The sequence below is a fragment of the Vidua macroura genome, chromosome 14 (assembly GCF_024509145.1).
Source record: "Vidua macroura isolate BioBank_ID:100142 chromosome 14, ASM2450914v1, whole genome shotgun sequence".
NCBI classification, from domain to species: domain Eukaryota; kingdom Metazoa; phylum Chordata; class Aves; order Passeriformes; family Viduidae; genus Vidua; species Vidua macroura.
The window spans coordinates 1,408,532-1,428,180 of record NC_071584.1 but is presented as its reverse complement, the minus strand read 5'-3'; the positions used below and the strand labels follow the sequence as shown (position 1 = coordinate 1,428,180).

The window sequence follows — 19,649 nt, the reverse complement described above, 5'->3', positions numbered from 1 at the left end:
GCTGCTCCCCAAAACCCCTCTGCAGCCACGTGGGGGTCTGGTTTCCCTCTCCCTCTGCTCTCACTGTCTGGGCGAGGCTGGCCACAATTTTTCCCATCAATGTAATGTTTATATTAGCTGTTCTTCCCCAGAAACCTCCTCAAAGACGTTCTCGCTCCTGGTCCCGTGGGTGATTGCGAGGGTGGGGGAGTCTTGCTCTTTCGGGCAGCTGTCACTGAAGTGACAAAGTGGGGACAGAGGGACTATGAAAGGAGTGACAGGGGCAGGCAGTGAGGGGGTACAGGCAGGACTGTGAGGGGAGTGACAGGGAATGGCGGTGAGGGGCTGCGGTGCGACATGTGGGACTGTGAGGAGACAGGAGATCGGGGAGAGACAGGGACTGGCATTAAGGGGGCTGCGGGGGGCAGGAGATACGCGAGCACTGTGAGGAGAGTGACAGAGGGGACTGTGAGGGGCCACAGGCGGGGCTGTGAGGGGAGTGCCGGGGGCGAGCAGTGCGGGGCTGCGGGCCACAGTGGGGACAGTGGAGGGGAGTGACGGGGGGTACCGTGAGTGGCTTCGGGACACTGAGGGGACGGGAGCTCGAGGAGCGATAGGGCGGGCGGCGAAGGGACACAGGTTGAGACCGTGAGGAGGGCGTGTGAGGGGCCTGAGAAGGCACAGGGGGGGACATGCAGGACTGTGAGGGCAGTGACGGGGGGCATGTGAGGAGGCACAGGGGGAACATGCGGCACCGTGAGGGGGCCGAGGAGACACAGGGCGGACATGTGAGGGCAGTGACCGTGAGGGGCTGCGGGGCGGCTCCTGCCGGCCGAGGGCGGGCCCTGCCGGCCGGCGGGAGGCGCGTGCGCGGCGCAGGCGCGGGGCTGAGCGGCACCTGCGCCCCGCGGGCCGGGCGGCGGCGGCGGCCGGAGGGCGGTGAGGGCGAGGTAAGGGCGGGCCCGGCGCCGCCGCCCCCGGCCTGGGCACCTGCGGATGGGGGGGCTGGAGAGCCGCCCTTTTACCCCGGCCCGTGCCGAGGGGGCCCCTCGCGGGTGCCGCTCCTCGGCTGCGGGCTCTTCCCTGGCCGCTCCCGTGGGGCGGGATGGGACCCGCCGGAGGGTCTCGCCTCCGCCGAGCCGGGGCCCGGGGAGCAGGGGGGAGTCGGCCCCGGCGTGCCCACCCCGCTGCTGGTACCTGCACACAGGTGCTGGCGCCCTGCGAGAGCGGGTCGGCCCCGCTGCAGGGGGGTTCAGCCTCCGGAATAGCTCGCAGCGGGAGCAGCGATGTCAAGGCTGTGTCACGGCTGCCGGCGGCGTGCTGACCTGAGTACTGCTGCTGAGTCCTGCAGGCTCTGGAGCGGCGCGACATAACCCATTAGTCATTTTTTTAAAGAGTCACTTGCTAACAGAGCATTTCTAAACAGAAATTCTGCTCGGGGCTGATGGCCTGTGCCAGGAGGGGCTTTGGTGGCAGTGACTGTCTTAAACATCCCTCAGGAAGGTTTGGAAAGGAACAAGGGTATTAAACAGCTCACCTGCTCACAGGGTGGGATTTCCCCTAAGCCATGGGGACCTGTGCTGCAGTTCCTGTTTGTCTCTTCTGAGATTTGCATTTTGGTCTTTGCTTTAAAATACTGGGTCACACACTGCTCCTCAAATAGCCCCTCAGGTTAGCTCAGCTGTGCTTGGTTTGAGGTGTTTCTGTGCAGGGAAGTGAAATTTGTGAGCCTTTTGTGCAGAAAGTGCAGAAACTCTCTTAAAGCAGAAGTTTCTGCTTTTGGCTTTGTGGTAAGTACTGTTTGAAAGGGCTGCAAAAAGAGCAGAATCAAGGTTGAACAGGCCCCCCCGAGGTTAAGGCAGAAAGCAGGGTTTGGCCTGGAAGGAGCAGGAGTGCTGATCTGAGCAGTGCCACACACTCCTGCTTCAGTGGGTTGGAGATGTCATCACTGAGAAGCACTACTCATCCACACCCTTCCCAGGAATGCTGGTAGCAGGTGTAAGCAAGCTCCTTGTCTTTTCATGCCAGGTTGTCCCCAGCTGGCTCACTTTCCTGGTTAGCAGATTCAGGTGCGTGTTCAATCCTCAAATCAGATTCCAGGGTGTGTGAGTAGGCAGGACAAGCAGATCACAGTTGTTATCGTCCCCTGGATTGAGGGGAGACACAGATTGCACAGCCTGTGCTTTCATGTCAGAGCTCCTTCAGTTTGTTCTGTTCTTACCTGGGGTTCAGCATGCACCTTGTACTGGCTCTGCCCTGGCCAGAAATGGGCTCTGTTCCATTTCACTCCGGGCAAGGGAAACTCCTCGGTGCTTTGTTCTTGCTGTTTTACTCCAGCCATCGGTACTGCACGTGCAGCTTCCTAGAGCTCTGCTGTTGTCCTTCCATCCTCAGTCAGCATCACAAACTGAACGACAGCGAGGGCAGCTCTGGTAACCTTGTTGACTGATGTTTGCTTTTTAGTGACTGATACTCTGGAGGAAGGTGTTCCTTGGACAGTCCTGGCGACAGAGCAGGTACAGTACAGCAACCCAACAACCTCTTATTCCATGTCAGGCCTTTAGCCTAGCCTGCAGAGTGTCCCTGGGAGGGGGAGCGTTCACTGGCGCTTGGCCTTGAGGGTGCTGACTAAGGAACCTGTGGTGTCTGGGTTGTTGCAATGTGAACTTGCAGCTGAGCCCCAGCAAGCTGGGCTGTGACAGGCATTGCCAGCAAAGAGCAGCTGGTCCCTGTGCCTGGGAAACCCCTTCCGAGCCACGGAGATCACGCGCAGCTGCGCTGGCAAGGTGAGTCAGCATCCTCAGGGTGATTAAGAACTGGCTTGACAAATTACTTGTATTGATATTAGACCTGCACATCTATTACATCCTTCCAGTAGAGCAAGTAAGAGAGGAGAAATTATTTAGCTGGTGATGGTACAGTGGAAAGGAAGGCCTGGTGATGGCCACCCCTGGTGATTTTGCTGTTTCTGTGATAGCCTCACAGGATGCAGGCCCAGAGAGATGTTTCAAGTTGTGATGGTGTGTTTGGAAAAACTGGACAAGCTTTCTGATACAGAGTTTTCACCAAAAGTGGTGTAATTGATACTAAACTCTCAACAGTTGTTTTTGCCTTGCACTTAAAGGGGTCATGTGCTGCATCCATTTGGACCCGATGAAGGACTTGAGTGCCCGCAAGTTTGTCCAGTTGCTAGCTCTAAACTCTCTAATAAGAGAGATTAGAATGATACCATCTCTCTGAAAAGAGACATCACCTCCTATATACAAAACTTCAGAAATGGGGATGGAAATGCCATATTCTGTTCTTCTGCAGAGCCCACAAGTCAAATGGTACTATTTCTGAACCCTGCAGATTGCCTTGGTACCTTGCCCCTCCATCCTGCTGCGATGAGTGGGAAGTCCTTGCTCCTAAAGGTCATTCTCCTTGGAGATGGTGGAGTTGGGAAGAGCTCCCTCATGAATCGGTACGTCACCAACAAGTTTGACTCGCAGGCGTTCCACACGATTGGGGTGGAGTTCTTGAACCGGGACCTGGAGGTGGACGGGCGTTTTGTGACCCTCCAGATTTGGGACACTGCGGGACAGGAGAGGTTCAAGAGCCTGCGGACGCCCTTTTACCGGGGCGCAGACTGCTGCCTGCTGACCTTCAGCGTGGATGACCGGCAGAGCTTTGAGAACCTCAGTAACTGGCAGAAGGAGTTTATCTATTATGCTGATGTGAAGGACCCTGAACACTTCCCATTTGTAGTCCTGGGCAACAAGATAGACAAACTGGAGAGACAAGTGAGCACAGAGGAGGCCCGGGCGTGGTGCATGGAAAACGGTAACTATCCGTACCTGGAGACTAGTGCCAAGGATGACACCAATGTGACAGTCGCCTTTGAGGAAGCCGTGCGACAGGTGCTGGCGGTGGAGGAGCAGCTGGAGCACTGCATGCTGGGCCACACCATTGACCTGAACTCCAGCTCCAAATCGGGCTCTTCCTGTTGTTGAGAGCGGAGCCAGCGGCTGGATCAAACCCACCTGGGCAGCCCTGGGGCGCTCTGAGGAGAGTGGCTACAAGGACAAGAGGAGGTTTGCTCACTGGGGAGCTGCAGCCTCACCATCTGAAATCCTGCCTGGAGTTTTCAGGCACAAAGCATGTATCTGCAGGAGGGAGCTGTTAACAGAGCATGTGAGCATAGTCTTGCTTCCATCTCTGCCTGTTTCAGCAGGTTTAAAGGGCTGAGTTAAAGTCCTTTAAATTCCCTAAAGACAGTAGGGATTTGTTCTGTACCAAGAATTGCCTGCAGAGCAAAGCTGAGAGCATCCTAGACACTGAAGTATTTTAGTCCTGAAATAAAAAAAAAAAAAATATTAGACCCACTCATGACTATACTGCCAAAGGAAATCCCACTCAATATACTGAACAAAACCTGTCATAAAGACTCTGGCCCATGTGACTGTAGGAAAGCCAAATACTGGAGTGGCTGGGATGTGTGTTTGTTGTTTGGGATAAGTGTGTTGTGTCCCGAGGCTGAATTGTGATGAGAACTGTCAGAGCTCTGACCTGAAGCAACATATGAAGGAGACATTGGCCTGTGTTTGAATGTGACAGTATTGTTTCTTCATAGCTGCCTATTTCTGGTCTGTTTTTCCTCACCTCTAACTTTGTCTTGTGTGAGTGTTGTTTTTTGGAGAGACTGTCTGCTTGTTGTGTAATACATGTTTTCCTTGTCTCTTGTGGAAGCTCAGCCTTGAAGCCCTGGGTGAAAAACTCCAATTTGGTCGCTCCCTGGGTCATGTCAAAGGGTTACTCAGGAGATCTGGAGTATGACACTTCAGCTGGTTTCTGTCACAAGTAATCACTGTGTTCAGGTGATGTGCTCTAGCAGACCAGATGGCAGGGGGGTGGGGGCCTCACGCGTGGTCAACTGTTAAACCCACTCCCTGTCTGACACCAGTGACCAGCCACCAGTGCCTCGTTAGTGGCACAGCCATGCCTTCAGTTGCTCTAGTGTGGATGTTTCCATCTGAATGCTGCAGCATGGAACCATTCACCTGTTGTGTCAGGCACGGTGCTGCAGGCACAGTTAGCCCATGCCATCAGCCTGGCCCTTGATCCCTCAGAGGAAATCCAGGATGCTTTTTCTGTAATTCCTGTGACAGACCGGTCAAGTGTCTGCTCGATTCACTGGCTGCTGTGTTCAGTCCAGTGGGGAGAAAGCTGCACCGCTTTCTCTGTTCAAGGTGGCTGAAAAACGGGCATGGGGGGCCCAAGGAGCCTTCTAGAAGGGATACCAGGCTTTGCTCCTATTTCCTGCCCTCTGCTAGGTGTTAGTTAGTCCCAGGCTGGCTGTGTAGCAGAGATGAGCTTGCTGACTGCTGTCTTTGCCACTCAAACCTCGTGCCCTGCAACCTCCCATGCAAGCATTTGGCCAAAGCTGTGACTGCCCACAGGCACGTAGGAGCCTGCCCCGAGCACGTATCCACTGGCTGCTGGGTGATTCCCACTGTGATCAGCTGCTAGATGGTAAATTTTATAGCTCAAATCGAGCAGCCCTCCCTTAAGCTGTGCTTTAGAGCAGGGCAGTCTCTGCCCTGTGCTGGCAGCTTGTCCCCATCACGGCAGAGTCTCTGAGCATGCAGAGCATGAGCATTTCCCCTCATTTCTTCTGGGGTAACCCAGGGAGATCTTGCCCTTGTCTGCAGGGTAACCATGTGTGGAAGGGACTAGAGTATTAAAGCTTTAGGGGGATCTAATTTCTAAACAGGCCTGAACAGTTGTGTTCATGGGGAGTGAATACTATTTAGGCAGCTCCCTTAAGGAGGAGGTTCTGCCTCCGTAGGTGAGATTTTTACAGGATGTTATTGTTACTGTTTATTTAACTGTGTCTGACCTCCTGAGGCCTCTGGATTTTTCTTCATTAGCACTGCTTGATATTTCCTTCAAGGTCCCATGCTCTGTGACCTGTGGTTCCAGTTTCCATCCCTGAACAGGCTCATTCCCTGGAGCTGGTTTGTGCAGGGCTCAGGGTCAGAGCAGACTCAAGCCCCTGTGTGCTGGCCGGCCCTGCCAGGGGCACTGCTGAGGGAGCTCCCTGCAGGTGAAACTGTCACTTTCCCATGGATTTCCTGGCATCTGTGTGAGGACTGGCACCTCTTATGGAAGAGGGCAGAGATTCAGCATGCCACAGTGCAGGAAGCACATGTGCAGTTGTTTGCAGTACCCTGTGCGTGTCAACGCTAGTAGCTAAAGCTCAAGAGCCTCATTGTGCACGTGTTACACAGCACCTTTTATTTCTAACAGACATTGGATCATTTACTTTTTTATATTAAACTCCCCCCCCCATTATATTAGGCTTACGTGGGTTTTTTTTTAAAGGTAGAGTATATTTCAATTGTTTAATTTATTTTAAATGAAACGCACAATTCCCAAAGGAGCCAAGATTTTGAACTCTGTTGCAAGTTCAGTGCCAACAGCCATCCCTTCCCCCGTGTTCCCTTGTGCTGCTGCGGTTGTTGCTATTGCTACAGAACTGGAATTGTAAAACCAAGATTCTACCTTTATTTAAGCAAATAAAACATGGATGTATTCAAGTGAGTTTGGGAAGTGGCTGCCTTCTTGGTTTATCAATGTTGAAGTCATTTTTTGTTCCGAGGACTGGTCAGTTACAGCATCTGGCAGAGAGAAATCACTAAGGGATCAGAGGGATATTCCTTTGTGTACCTACCTGGACCAGGAGCTGAAGGATCAGAACTCAACAGCTCAATCCAGTGACCAGTTTTCTCTTTTCAACAGAATCAGAAAACAGCTTCAGAACAGAAATATTCCACATGGCTTCCTTCTGTCACTACATCTTAAATTCTCAGCCTGGGCTCTCAGCAGCAAGTCCAGTACTTTCCTGTGAATTCTTCTGGTGATCTTGGAACTGGTTCCTCGGGCTCCAGGGGGTTTTAACCAGGCATGATTTCCATAGGATGCTAAGAAGGAAGTCAGCATATGGGGACTGTTCTCTTTTGCTGTCCTGCCAGAATGGCTGCTTATTTTGGGAGACTTTCTCTGTGTTTGCAGAGCCTGTGCCTGCTGTTTCTTCTGGCAGAACATTTTAGTTTGTTTTCCTCCCAGGTCTGCCTGCGCTATTGATGATTCCAGGAGGCAGCGTAGGGCTGAAAGTCCTTGGAAACCATGCATTTTAAATGTGGGCTGGAGTAGCTGGGGTCCTCCAGCTACTTCAGCCATTTCAAAAGGCAGCTGAAAGCAGTCAACACTGGTGGGAGATGGCTCTGGCCTGGGGGTGTTGTGGGGTTTGGGTGAGGCTGCCTCACATCAGGAAGGGTCTGTCTGAAAGCACCATAAACTGCTGACTCCCATGGTGTGAGGTGTTTGTGAGGAAGTGCAGGCAGAGGCAGGAGCCATAGAGAGGCCATTCCCTCATTCCCCAGTTTCCCACTGTAAGCTGTGGCAGAGGGCTCAGTAGGTTTTGTCGTGGGTTGGGGAGAGGACGGATCCCTGGAGGACAAAGGAGTGTTTCCAAAGGAAAGCGGTGAGCTCCTTCTGTGTGGGACAGATGCTGTAGCATATCACCGTGTGTTTGGAGAGGAGGAGGGGTGAAGGGTGTTCTGATTCCATTCATCTTTCTCCCCCATGGCCCTCTTGAGGATTCTGCTCCTCTGGGCCAGGTAGTGCCCCTGAAAGGCCATGCAGCTGCTTGGTGGTGGACTAAGGAAACTGGATTCTCCTCAAGAGCCACTCTCTGAGGAGCACCGGTGGCTGCAGATGCCCTGGGGCTGCTCTCTGGTGACCAGGGCTGTTCCCCGAGTGCACACCTCCTCCTCAGCTCTGGGGCTGCTCCTTAAGGCAATAAACTCTGAGGAGATCCATGGGATCTCTGGATACAGCATATTCTTGTGTGAAGTTGAGGTTGAGCAGAATGAATAAAGAGTTAAAAATGCCCCTTTAGGAGCCTCTGAACCCTACTCCAAGCTCCATTTCCAAACAGGGGTTTGAGGACAGCTCTGACACGGGGGCACTGGTGTGCTCTCCTCTGGACTAAGGAGCACTCTGCACTGCCCAGGTGGGAGGTGATGGCAGCTCCATCAGTGGTTATCTGAAGGCCACAGGTGAGTCAGAGTCCCTTGACAGGGAGATTGGGCTAATCTGTGAAATGGTGGATTGCTTGCATGGCTGCTGCAGCAGCTCTTTCCTTGTGACTTCCTGGGGTCCTCTGGGGGCTGATGCACATGGCCACGTGCAGGTACAGGACTCCTGGAACAGGTTGCTTGGAGAAGCTGTGGCTGCCCCATCCCTGGAAGTGCTGAAGTCCAGGGAGAATGGAGCTCTGAGCAACCTGCTCTAGTAGAAGTTGTCCCTGCCTGTGGCAGGTGGTTGGAATTGGATGATTGTTAAGGTCCCTTTGAGCCCAGGCCATTCTGTGATTCTGTGACTTTCCACTTACTATTCCCTCTTCATCTTTAGACAGAAGCTCCTGGCAGAGCTGGGCTATACAGAGATGGAGAGAAAGCAGCTGGGTGCTTGATCAGGTGCAGGTGAGGACTTTAGCCAGGGCAGGTGGGTGTCAGTGCCATGCCACGGCCCTGGCAGGCAGAGCTGCTTGCCAGGCATGGTTTATCCAAAACACAGCTCTGTACTGTGAAGAAAACTGCCCTAGCTGAAACCAGCACATCATCCTACACAGCCTTTCCAGGGCTGAGTCCGAATCCGTGCTGAGTGAGCCTTTGGTGGTGTTTTTGGTGTGTCCCGGTGGGCTCTCTGTGTTCCGGAGGCTCAGGGGAAGGGTCCCCAGGAAGCACCATTGGCCGGGGCCGGGCAGCGCAGGGACGGGGACCGAGGCTGCGGGGAGAACCGGGGCTGGCAGCCGCTTGCCTCGCTGCTCGAGGAGCCGCTGCATCCGACGGCCGCGGGGAGGAGCCGCAGGACCGGGGATGCGCACCCGCAGGACCGGGGATGCGCACCCGCAGGACCGGGGATGCGCACCCGCAGGACCGGGGATGCGGAGGCGGCCATCAGCCCGGCGGCGCTTCGCCCTTGGGGGCTGCCTGAGCTGGGGGCCCTTGGTAATCACCAGCACCCCCTGGGTGCCGCCATCCCCTCCCCTCTCTTGTCCTCTCCCCAAGGCCCACAGGGCCATCTTGCGCGGTGGCAGGGCACAGGATGGAGGGATGGGAGTTGCCTCGCTGTCTTGCCAGCAAGCCAGCCCATGGCACTTGCTCCACGGTCCCTTTCTCTGGCCCAGCATTTGTAGGAGCAAAGTACAGACACATTTTAGCCGCTGGACAAGGGAAAACAGGTGATTGCACTGGGTCCTCTGCTTGGAGCTCTCCTGATGGGCCGGTTTACAGAGATGGGGTTTGGTATGAGGCAGAGCTTATTCCCTGCCTTTTCTCAGCCAGTTCCTGGAGGGCGCTGGGTGCCCAGGAAAGGAGCTCTGAGGGCAGGTCCCATGTCCCCAGGTGGGATGACAGGGGGCATGGCCAAGGGCACACCTGATGAGGCTACGTGTGTCCTTTGGCCCTCGGCCTCGCCCAGCACCCTGGCCTTGCTGGCCGCTCTCGCACACCACCTCGCACTTGCTGTCCCCAGCCCGCACCCCGGCCGGGGGGGCACCAGTCTCTGCCAGGGGAAAGAGATGGTGTTTTGTTCCCCAGCTCGCTCCTGCCCAGCGGCTGATTGTGCACACACAGGACCCTTTCAGCATGGGGAGAGGAGGGTGATGGCATCTGGGAACGCAGGGAACAAAGGGCCCCGTTGATGCTGGCTGCAGCCCCATGGGTTTCTGTCAGCCAGGGCAAGGCTGAGCTGTGCCGCTGAGCTGGGGCAGCAGCAGTGCATGAGCTAAACCTTCCGTGGCCAGGGTGCTTGGGCAACTTTTCTGCCTGTTTGGAGAGGGCTGAAGCCAGGGAAGAGCAGGGGGAGTGGGATTTGGGCTAGAGTCCCATTTAGGAGGAGTAGTGAAGGTCCCACCCTGTCACTCCTGGGCATGTGGCTGTGCCTGAAATCTGCATTTTTGGACAGAGCCGTGGGGCTGGGAGCATCCCTCTGTGGCCTCACTCCCTGGAGACCCTTGAGCACAGCTCCTGGGGAGATTTCCAAGAGAAACGACATTTGAATCAATCATTTTGAGCAGCTGCCGTGGAAAGATGCACCTAAGGTTTCTGGGGCAGAAAGGCAGCAGCCAATGCCCTCCCACACACCAGCACCATGCACACTGTTAACAATCCTGCAGCAAATGGCACCATGGAGCCACAGACAGGACATGTAGGGCTCTCTAGCAGTTCAGTGTTCCCCTGTGCCTAAACAAGACCATCATGTTCCACACAGGGCTCTCTGCAAGCAAGACAATCGCCCACCCTGCATGGCTCTGGACATGTTCATCCCACACACGCTGCCTTAGTGCCAGCCAGCTTGGCTTGAGATGTTTTGTTAGTTTTGTTGTGGTTTTATTGTGCTACATGAGGAGACATAGCAGAGGCTGTCAGCACGTGGGCCGAGTGTTAAAGGGCAGCAGTACCAAACACAAGAAAGCAGCTGCTACAAGACCCCAGCTTTCCTCAGGGTTGCTGGAAGAGAAATAAGAGGTTTTAAGGCCCCCCCCCCCACCAGCTGGGAACAATGATTTTGAAGTCAGAGTTATGAACATCATGGCTGGAGTGGGCAGAGCCTTGCAGGGGCTGCTGGCCCACTCATGGGTCAGCAAGTACTGCTCCTCTGAGACCTTCTCCTCTGCAGCCTTTCCTTCCCTAGAGAGCCTCCTTTTTTTTTTTTTTTTTCTTGTGGGGGTGGGAGGTGGGAAAGCCAGCACAACAAATGGACAGGCAGACATACATCTTGTTCAGAATGTTCTTAATTTTAATGTATTTTCTTTAATTTTTATAAAATACATCCTGTAAGATAAGTCTTTTAAAAACTTGCTCCTTTTTATTGCTGGTTAACAAGTTGAAATTCTAGATCAGAAGTGAAGGAAACACTTTCAGTTGATTAACTCTTTTTGCATGTGTGTATGTGTGTGTATGTGTGTGTGCGTGTGTGGGGTCTGGGGCAAGGGTGGGAAGGAGGGCCTGGTTATTTTTTGTTAAATGGATATGAAAAAAAACCCCAGCAAACCCCCAAGAGAGATAGCATTGATGTGAATTTCCAGATCTTGACTGGCTTCTCCCCACCCTGCCACCCCTCCTGGCATCTCCCCCCTCCCCATCCCGTGTGCGTTGGTAGCCTGGCCAACCTATTTCAGCATTCCCGGCAGCAAGGATCCTTCAAATGCACTGCTCAGCAGATCTGCCTCCTTATCCTTGCCCTGCTGAAACTAGCACTTAAAAATATATATAACAACAATACAGACTTGAAAAAAAAAAAAAATTCCATGCAAGATGGAGCTACAGTCTGCCACTGAAATTAGTTTCTCCAATAAATAAACACAAAGATTAGCGCTAAGGAGAGAGGCAGGAAAAGCAAAACAAATCACCAGTTGTCAGGGAGGACTGGAAACAGCACTTCTGCAGGTCTGGTTGGACCCATGCTACCCAGCCAGAGGGATTTCCTCCAGCTGGAGAACAGTCAGGGAGGAGAGGTCTCCACCCAACCCCTTGCCCCCCTACCTCTCTCCATGGGAAAAGACTGGCACCAGTAAGGATCTGGATTGCAGGGATGGGCTGTGTCTGCACCCCGTGACCCCCAAACCACCACTTTTCCTTCCCTCCTCAATTCCTTCATGGGTTTCACCTGGAAGCGAGATGCTGCCAGTCACTGCCACCCTGGCAGGCACAAGGCAGCTGTCCTGACTGGCAGGAGAAAAAGGGAGGGGACGAGGGGGACAGAAGGAGGGGCGGTTACATTTGACAAGGGGGAGAAGCGAGCCGAGCTCTCTGGCACAGCGGAGGTTAGAGAAGCAGACGTCACCCCAGAGAAGAGCACCATTGTGAAGGGCACTGGCAGGGCAGGCAAGGCACGCGGTCCCGAGGGTTATCCCCTGCCTACGGAGGGATGGCTCTGGCTTTACACTCCCAGGGCTTGATGCAGAGGTGTCCCCTCCTCAGTCAAACCTATTTGCTGCCTCTCTGCTGCCTGGAGGGTAAGGCCAAGAGTCCCCCTTGTCTACAGAGACACCAAACTCCTTTAGGCTTTAATAGGGGCAACTGGGTTAGGGCTTTATCAGCATTGGGATCAGCACTCTCTTCTCCACACTGGGAAGATCCTTGCCCTGAACTCCCTTTGCTGTGGCTGCAGCAGGCGATTTAGGTTAAATTCATCTTTCTCTGCTAAGGGAAAAAAATCCTTCTCTTATTCTCCATCCATGGGTGGTGACAGCAGACAGCTCCAGGAGAGTCTTTAGCAATGGTACCAGGACCGGGCCAGCTTCCTTTTCTCTCTAGGTAGCCTCTTGCTACTCATGGAGCAACCTACGTGGATTTCTTCCTCCCAGGAGCTTGAAGGCCTTTGCTCATCCCTAGGCAACATTGGGACACTGGAGAAAGTCCCTCCTCTTCTCTGGCTGGTTTTGATGGGCTTGGCTCTAGAGCAAACCGGTTACGGATGAGCAACGAGAGAAAAGTGCATGAAGAGGCGTCCATTGGTGGGAAGCTCTCCTTCCTGGTCACGCTCAGCACAATGGATGCGAGGGAGGAAGAGGAGGGGAGTCATCAGCGAAGGCAGAGTTAACGCAGGAGACCTGGTGTCAGGTGGCCGCAGTGTTAAAGCCTCGGGGTTAGACAAAAGAAGGGCATTTGGTCTGGCTGGGCTCCGCCTCGTGGGCTAGAACTTGGTGCCTCGGCCCATCAGCCTGAGGACTGCGAAGTTGTAGGTGGTGGCGATGATGAAGGTGACCTGTGGGTGGGAGGAGAGTGAGCGAGGGGGCAGCCCCCCGCCCCACACCCCCAGAGAGCAGTGCCCTGCAGAGCCCCGCAGCCCCAGTGTTGTGTCGCTGGTGTAAAGCAAGAGGAGAGCCGGGGAAAGGCAGGGCACTCCTGCACTGGCAGCAGGACCTCTCCCTGGCGGTCTGCTAAAGCCTCTCCAGATCCCCTCCTGCAGCCACCTCTGCCTTATGGCCTGGATTCACCATCTGCACTTACGTGCCAGAAAACGACACGAGCACAGGCTCTGTCCCATCCATGCCCACCACCTTCGCTGTCCTTTTCCCCCACATCTTTGCCAGGCGGAGAAGAACGGCTGGGCAGGGGGAGCACTGACTCACCAGTGAGACCAGCGTGGCAGCTGCCCCCACGAAGGCTGCGATGAAGAGGTGGAAAGTCATCTGGAACTGCGAGGGAAGAGGAGGGTGGGTGAGCTCATGGGGTCCCTTGTGCTGCCTGGGGAGGCCAGAGCCAAGGTGTCCCATTGAGGGGAGCACACGTGAGGTGGCAGGAGTTACTCACCTCGCTGGTCTTGCAGATGGAGAGGAGGTTGGAACCACACACCTTGCCAGGGAAAGCATTCCAGGGCAGGACACCTGTGGAGATGTGGGAGCCAGGTGAGTGGGGTGTGGCTGACAGCTAACTGTCACCAGATGACACAAGGAAAAACGACGCACCACAGCTTTGGTCACGATGAAGAGACTAATTTATTTCCTCTGACTCCAATCTTTTATAGTTCTCAAAAGGTGCCAGTGGATTGGAGGGTGAACGTGCCACCTCTCCAACGACACTGGACAAACTACCTGTACATCAAATTTCTCCGCCTCTATGAAATAATGCAAAACAACAGGTTGTTTACAGAAAGTTGTGTGGGAAAGTTCTCTACAAGAATGTAAACTCAGAAGGCTTTAGAAAACTCTTGATAATCAGAGCGACAGCTAACTTCCTCGCTCAGCTTCCTGCAGCCACCTGTCACACACCCCCCAGCATTTTGGGACTGGTAGCACCCGCCCTGCTTTTTCCCACCCAACGTGCCTGGGCCCTGCTCTCCATCCCCTCTCCTCTGCCCTGAGCCCTGGCTCCTGGGTGGTGAACCTGGCACTCACCGTACATCCTGGCATCCGCACACAGGGTGCCAATGCTGGCCGAGGTCTTGGTGGGGTTGCCAATGGACTGGCAGGTGGTCCAAGTGTTAAAATAGATGTAGACGGGCACCGCGGAGCAGGCGAACACCAGGAGCCAGATGATGGTCAGGACGTAGGTAATGCCCACAAACTGCAAGGGGCAGGACAAAGCCGGGCACAGCCGTGGTTACCAAGTGGCCAAGGCCACGGACAGGGGAGCGCGAGGTTCCCCAGGCAGGGGAGGGTGTGGGGCAGGTGGGGACTGCGATGCTGCCTGCACCCAGCTCTGCACCACCTGCCAGAGCCAGCGTGTCCCCAGGCAGGCAGCACAGGACAGCAGCCCGAGCTGGGGGATCCTGCAGCTCACAGGACCGGCGCCAGTCCCAGATTCACGCCCGGCTGTGTGTGCATGGGGGTGACTGGCAGCAGCAGGATGGCTGCCACGTTTTGGGGGGGTAACCGTGGCCACGGCCAAGCAGGGTTTGGTCTCTGCGGGAGGGCAGCTGCAAAAGCTGCCTTGGCGTGTCAACGTGGCTCTCCTGCCCTCCCTCCATGGTGCCATCCCAACCAGCCCCCGAGGGAACCACAGCCGTGCCCCTCTGCTCCCCCAGGCCACAGGATCCCTTTGCCAGCACTTTGTCACGGTTCCCAAGCACAGTGGAGTGGACGACCCCAGGGGTACCAGGTGCCACGGAGCTTTGAGCTGCCAGCACTGCAGGGGTGCTCGGATTCTCCCTGCCTATGTTTAAACATAAGTACTTTTATTAAACGTAGCCATTTGTGCTGCTTTGGTCCCCAGGAAACACGGCAAGCCTGGGGGAGGACAGCAGGGCTGTGCTTCCCTTTGGGACATCCCAAAACCCGGACGGCCGCAGTCTCCTGCCCTTTGGCCGCACCGAGCGTGGTGAACCCGCTGGGGCGCGCGAAGGGGTGCCAAACCCCGGTTAAGATCACCTTGTCAGGATGTCCTAGCCACTTTCCCAAACAATGACACACCCGCTGCCACGAGTGAGCTCGCTGGGGGCCTCGCGCTCCCCTCCCTTTCGGGCCCCCAGTTACCGTTGCGCTGAGGCCCTTGCCGCAGATGGTGGTCCTGTAGTCCCCAAAGATTTGCCGGACGGCACCGGTGGTGTAGAAGCCTTCGGCCAACAGCAGGGCTCCATAGAGGAAGAAGAAGGCAGCTGTGCCATAGATGAAGTACTGAAAACCGTGGATGCTGTGGGGGAGAGGAGTGGGGAGGTGCTGGGGCGCTGCTGGAGAGCTCAGCCCTGTGTGTGGCAGCCCGGCCGCTGCCACTTCCCCTCCCCACGCTGCCCCAAGGGGACCAAAACAGAGGGTGAAGCCACAAGAGGAGCAAGCTGGGGCAAAGCTGTGGTGAGCAAGGCTGCCACCGACACCCCCACATCCTCCATACCTACCCAGCGCAGAGGTCCAGCTCTGCCCAGGACACCTAGCAAGGGTCAGATAAAAACTGGTGTGAAATAAAACAAGTGGCCACTTGGACCCTGCCACGGAGCCACGGGCAAAGGCAGCTTGGGGTCTCCCTGGTGCCTGGGTGAGAGCCTGGCCCTGGCCAGCCCAGCCAGACACTTCAGCCTGGCACAGAGCAGGGCAAAGCCGTGAGGGGCCCCGGCACGAGGCGGGTGCTCTGCAGCAGGGTACTTACACATCGATGAGAAACTCATAGTCCTGGTAGTTTTTGGAGAAGTAGGTCTCGATGAGCTGCTCAGTGCCTGTGAGGGCTTCGTGCCCACAGCCACAAAACAGCGCTACCCCAAAGAAGCACAGGCCAGTGGCAACCAAGGAAGCAAAGGGTGCCCCAATGAGACATCTGGCACAGCACTCGAGTAAACCTATGGAGAGAAGAGGTGAGGTGGGACAGGACTGCTGGGACAAGGATTGCTTGGAGCCTGCAGCTCAGGAGCACGAGCGCAGTGGGAGAAAGGTGCCTGGCAGGAGGAGGGAAACAGGTTGAAAGAAAACCCCAGAAATGACCCACTGCAGTGCTGTAGAGTCAAACCCAGCAGCTCCTCTGAGAGCTCTCTAAGCAGCTCAGGAGCCCACCCAAGGGTGCCCAGGGATAGTGGCAGTGTGGGGCACAGGGGCTGTGAGGAGCCAGCCACGCTGACCCGTGACAAACAGATGGAAATAGAGCGTGAGGTAGCGTAATGCCAGTGGGACCTGGCAAACAAGCTGCTAATGGGCTCCCCACTGCCACCACAGCGGCCATGCCAGCTGCCTGCAGTTCTATTTTGCCATCGAAGACGGAGGGGAACCCAGCACCTCCACAGAGACAAAGCCCAGGGAAGATCCAGCAAGGTGGCCCTGCTTGGGGCAGCACAGTAGGAGCCAGAACACACCCTGAGCACTCTGGACTTCCAGTTGGCACCCTGGGCACTCGTCCCTTGCCTGGCACCCTGCAGGCAGCCCGGGCTGCAGCTGCCCTTCTATGTAGGCAGACGTGCTTGTAGGAAGGAGCCGTGCTAGTTCCACAAACGACAACACTTGTGTAATAGGTTTAGTCCTCCAGGACCTGCGTGAGGGCAGGGAAAGCAAGGACACACAGCAGTGTGCTGTTGGAGTGCCTAAATGCTGGATTTTTTCAGCAGTGAGGCCATGGGCACCTGCTCCTTCTGCACGCTGGGGCTCTAACGTGCAGGAGCGTTGGCTCAGTTTCCCAGTGGGCTGGGTTTGGAGGTGCCCAGCCAGCTGCTGTCCTGCCTGCTTTGGGGGCAGACAGCCAGCTGGGTTTGCACCCACCAGCATTTGGCTCCAGCTAAGCTGGGACAAGCTGCTGTCCTGGCTGTGTGACACCTGGGGAAGCTGCTCCCCGTCCCCAAAACGTGGGCTCTGGCACCCCACTGCCCAGGGCACAGTGGCTGCCTGGGCACATCCCATCTGGGCATAGAATTTCTGCCTTGAATGCCAGAAAGGCACCCACACCAAACCCACACTCCCTCCACAAATCCCACAGTGCTTATCTCCTCCCCAAGAGGACAAGAAAGCCGTGGGGTCCTGGCCAGCTCTCCCCTCCCCACTGGGAGCAAGGTTGTGCAGTGGCACCGAGGACAATGGGGGATTGTCCTGGCACTGCCACCGCAGTGGTTGCCCCACGCCAAGAGCAAACAGGGAACAAAGGCAGCGCTATAGGGGAGTGCTGAGACCCCTCCCTCTTGTTTGCCTTGGACGCAGCAGATCCAGGGGGGCCTCACTCATCCTGGCCAGTGCTGCTCCCAACCTCGCTGGGGACCACAGGGTCTGGCCCCTCGCTGGGCCAAACTTGCCTTTTCTGGTTTGATTTTTGGCCACCTGGGAGATGGCACGGAGGTGCCCACTCTGGGGCAGTGAACAGCTCCATTCCCAGGGGACCGTGAGTCCCGGAATGCAACAGGGCCCAACAGGCTCCCTGCCACAGCCCCTCTGCTTTGGGAAGCTGCAGGGGGGAAGCCTGGGGAGGGGAAAGGAGGGGAGAAAGAGCCCTTGTGCCACACAGTCCTGAGCCTTGTACCCAGGCTCTGCGGCTGCCAGCGCCAAACAACGTGCTGCAGACAGGAGGAGGAGGCAGGGGGCCAGCAGAACAAGGCACCCCTGGGTACAGAGCACCCCCAGGAACAGAGCAGCCCCAATACCCCAGGGGTACACTGGTGAGTATTAGCTCTGCTGTATCAGTAGGGAAACTGAGGCACCAGGCGTGCTTCCGTTTTCCCAAGGCCGCTGGCATACAAGTGGCACGAGCTGTGACGGGCTCAGTGCCATGCCTGGAGCTCGCAGCTCCTGCCAGCCCCAGGCAGGAGCTCTCACCTCTCCAGTCCGTGTGGTGAGGGCTGGGGTGGGACGGGCTGTGAGGATGGCATCTGCCCCCACACACAGCACAAGAGCGCACGGGGACAGAAAAGTGCCTTGGGAAAGGAAAGGTCATCCTTGCCGTGCCAAGGCATCCTCCCTCGGCAGCGCCCGCGGCCGGCACGGGCACATCGGCGTCACCAGGACCTCTCCGCTGCCAGAGGAAAGTCGCAGTGGGCTCTGCTCTGGGATAAGGTCCCCAGGGACACCAGCAACAGCTCTCCAGGTGGCCCCCACCCTCACCTCATACTCACCCATGGTGCTGGACTCGGTCAACTCCCCCGACCGCCGCTCTGCCGCTTCGGAGCTGTGTGCGGAGTCCTCCCTGCCAGGCGGTCCCACGCCCTGGATTTCCCCTCTGCGTGCCTGTCCGGCTCTCCAGCAAAGAAAAGGGCTCTCTGAGTGACAGCCACCCCCCTTAAAGGGAGCGGGCCCGCCCTCCCCGGCCCCCCCAGCACCCCTTGGCTGCCAGCTCCTGGGTGCCCGGGCAGGGCTGCCAACGGCCCCGCTCAGCGCTCCCGCGGGAAGAGGCTTTTGCAAAAGTAACAGAGCAGTCTGGGGGCAGGGGAGGGGGTTGTCCCCCCTCATTGGTGGCTCTGGGGACATCCCCCAGGCCCACCCAGGCTGTGTTTGTCCAAGCTGCCCGCTGAGGCACTGTGTGAGTCTGGCCCTATGGGACAGCAGTGGTGTGCCCCTGTCACCTCCCTGATTCCCAGCACCTGGCAGCAGGGAAGAGGGGTTCCCCATCCCAGGGACCTGCTTTCAGCTTTGGGGGCTCCAAAGGGGAAGCTTTCCCCCTGTTGATGGGAACCTTGCAGCTATCTTCCCCAGCCCCGTGACCCCTATGGGGCAGTGGCGTTCTGCTGGGGACACTCGTGGGTCCCCACAGCCCCAGGGCTTGGGTGCCCCACGTCCCATGGGTGCCACGGTTCCCGTGGGTGCCCCCGGTGCCCTGCAGCTGTGGAGGCAGCACAGGGCCAAGGGAGCCTGCAGAGGGCAACCGGCCCCTTCCCGGCAGGCACAGGCTGGACAAAGCCCTGCTGTGTCCCTCAATGCCCCACTTTGTGCCAGGCAGCGAGGTGGCAGGGCCTGGCTGTCCCTGGGCTTGGGGACACTGGTGGGCTGTGACCAGGGTGGGCCACCCTGTGGGGACCCTTCCTCTTCCCCAAAAACCCAAAAATCTTGGCTTACCTACAGATGGGCAAGGGGGGAAACAACGCTTGGGCATCTGTGCAAATGCTGCCAGGGCTTTGTGGTGGCCAGCTGCACCCACATCAGCGGGGCACAGCTCCTGCCCCCACAGCACCCCTCCCTGCCTCAGTTTCCCACTGCAAGGCGGGATGGCAGAGGGGCTGCCTGGTGTCCTCAGCCAGATGTGGAATGGGAGGGGACAACAGAGCAGGGGGAGCCTCTGCCACCACTGTGGAAACTCCCTTAGCTCCCAAGGTGGCACCCAGGTGGCCTGGCAGCGATGTCACCTGGCCACGATCGCGTTGAAATGGCCATGGGAAGGTGACAGACTTGCAACACCCCTTTGGGAATAGCCAGAACCCCTCCAGCCACTGGAATCCAGCAGAGCCCTGCCTGCATCCCAGGGAAGGCCAGAGGGACCCCCAGCCACCAGGAGGAAAAAGTATTACATAAAAAAATCTCCCATAAATAAAACATATAAAATGCAACATAACAGGAAAAGAATAAAATATGACATGGGGCAAAAGCATACCAGCCCCTCTTTTCGTTTCCACAGAAATTCCAGGCTTGCTGACTCTGCCATTTCTGAACACTCTGGAGGGAAGTGGGACTTTTACCTCTCTGGGCACAAGGTGAGCAGGTAAGAGGGACTGTGATTCCTGCAGAA

At 56.5% G+C, this 19,649-nt stretch overlaps 2 protein-coding genes across 4 annotated transcripts; one reads left to right on the top strand and one right to left on the bottom strand.

The window, feature by feature from the left end:
- The first annotated feature begins 851 nt into the window (after window positions 1–851).
- Window positions 852–6,561, top strand: RAB9B (RAB9B, member RAS oncogene family). Of its 2 annotated transcripts, none has more exons than XM_053990098.1 (3): window positions 852–929; window positions 2,443–2,495; window positions 3,331–6,561. In XM_053990098.1, exon 3 carries the CDS (start codon window positions 3,366–3,368, stop codon window positions 3,969–3,971), a length of 606 nt encoding a protein of 201 aa, XP_053846073.1. In that variant the 5' UTR covers window positions 852–929; window positions 2,443–2,495; window positions 3,331–3,365; the 3' UTR covers window positions 3,972–6,561. The 2 variants fall into 2 exon arrangements, with proteins under 2 accessions (XP_053846073.1, XP_053846072.1); XM_053990097.1 differs by having other exon boundaries at window positions 3,104–6,561.
- A 4,243-nt stretch (window positions 6,562–10,804) lies between these two features.
- On the bottom strand, window positions 10,805–18,188 carry PLP1 (proteolipid protein 1). 2 transcript variants are annotated; one of them, XM_053990087.1, is made up of 7 exons: window positions 18,046–18,188; window positions 15,615–15,801; window positions 14,903–15,164; window positions 13,931–14,099; window positions 13,347–13,420; window positions 13,166–13,231; window positions 10,805–12,798 (listed from the first exon to the last, which is right to left on the bottom strand). In XM_053990087.1, exons 1-7 carry the CDS (start codon window positions 18,047–18,049, stop codon window positions 12,727–12,729), a joined length of 834 nt encoding a protein of 277 aa, XP_053846062.1. In that variant the 5' UTR covers window positions 18,050–18,188; the 3' UTR covers window positions 10,805–12,726. The 2 variants fall into 2 exon arrangements, with proteins under 2 accessions (XP_053846062.1, XP_053846063.1); XM_053990088.1 differs by having other exon boundaries at window positions 15,008–15,164.
- Between the last annotated feature and the right edge of the window lie 1,461 nt (window positions 18,189–19,649).

Excerpts from the sequence above, each read along its gene's own strand:
- PLP1 (XM_053990087.1), bottom strand. Across the intron at positions 13,232-13,346 it reads CCATCTGCAAGACCAGCGAG|TTCCAGATGACTTTCCACCT; the intron begins GTGAGTAACTCC and ends CTTCCCTCGCAG. Across the intron at positions 12,799-13,165 it reads CTGCCACGCTGGTCTCACTG|GTCACCTTCATCATCGCCAC; the intron begins GTGAGTCAGTGC and ends TCCCACCCACAG.
- RAB9B (XM_053990097.1), top strand. The coding sequence starts at position 3,306 with ATGGTACTATTTCTGAACCCTGCAGATTGCCTTGGTACCTTGCCCCTC.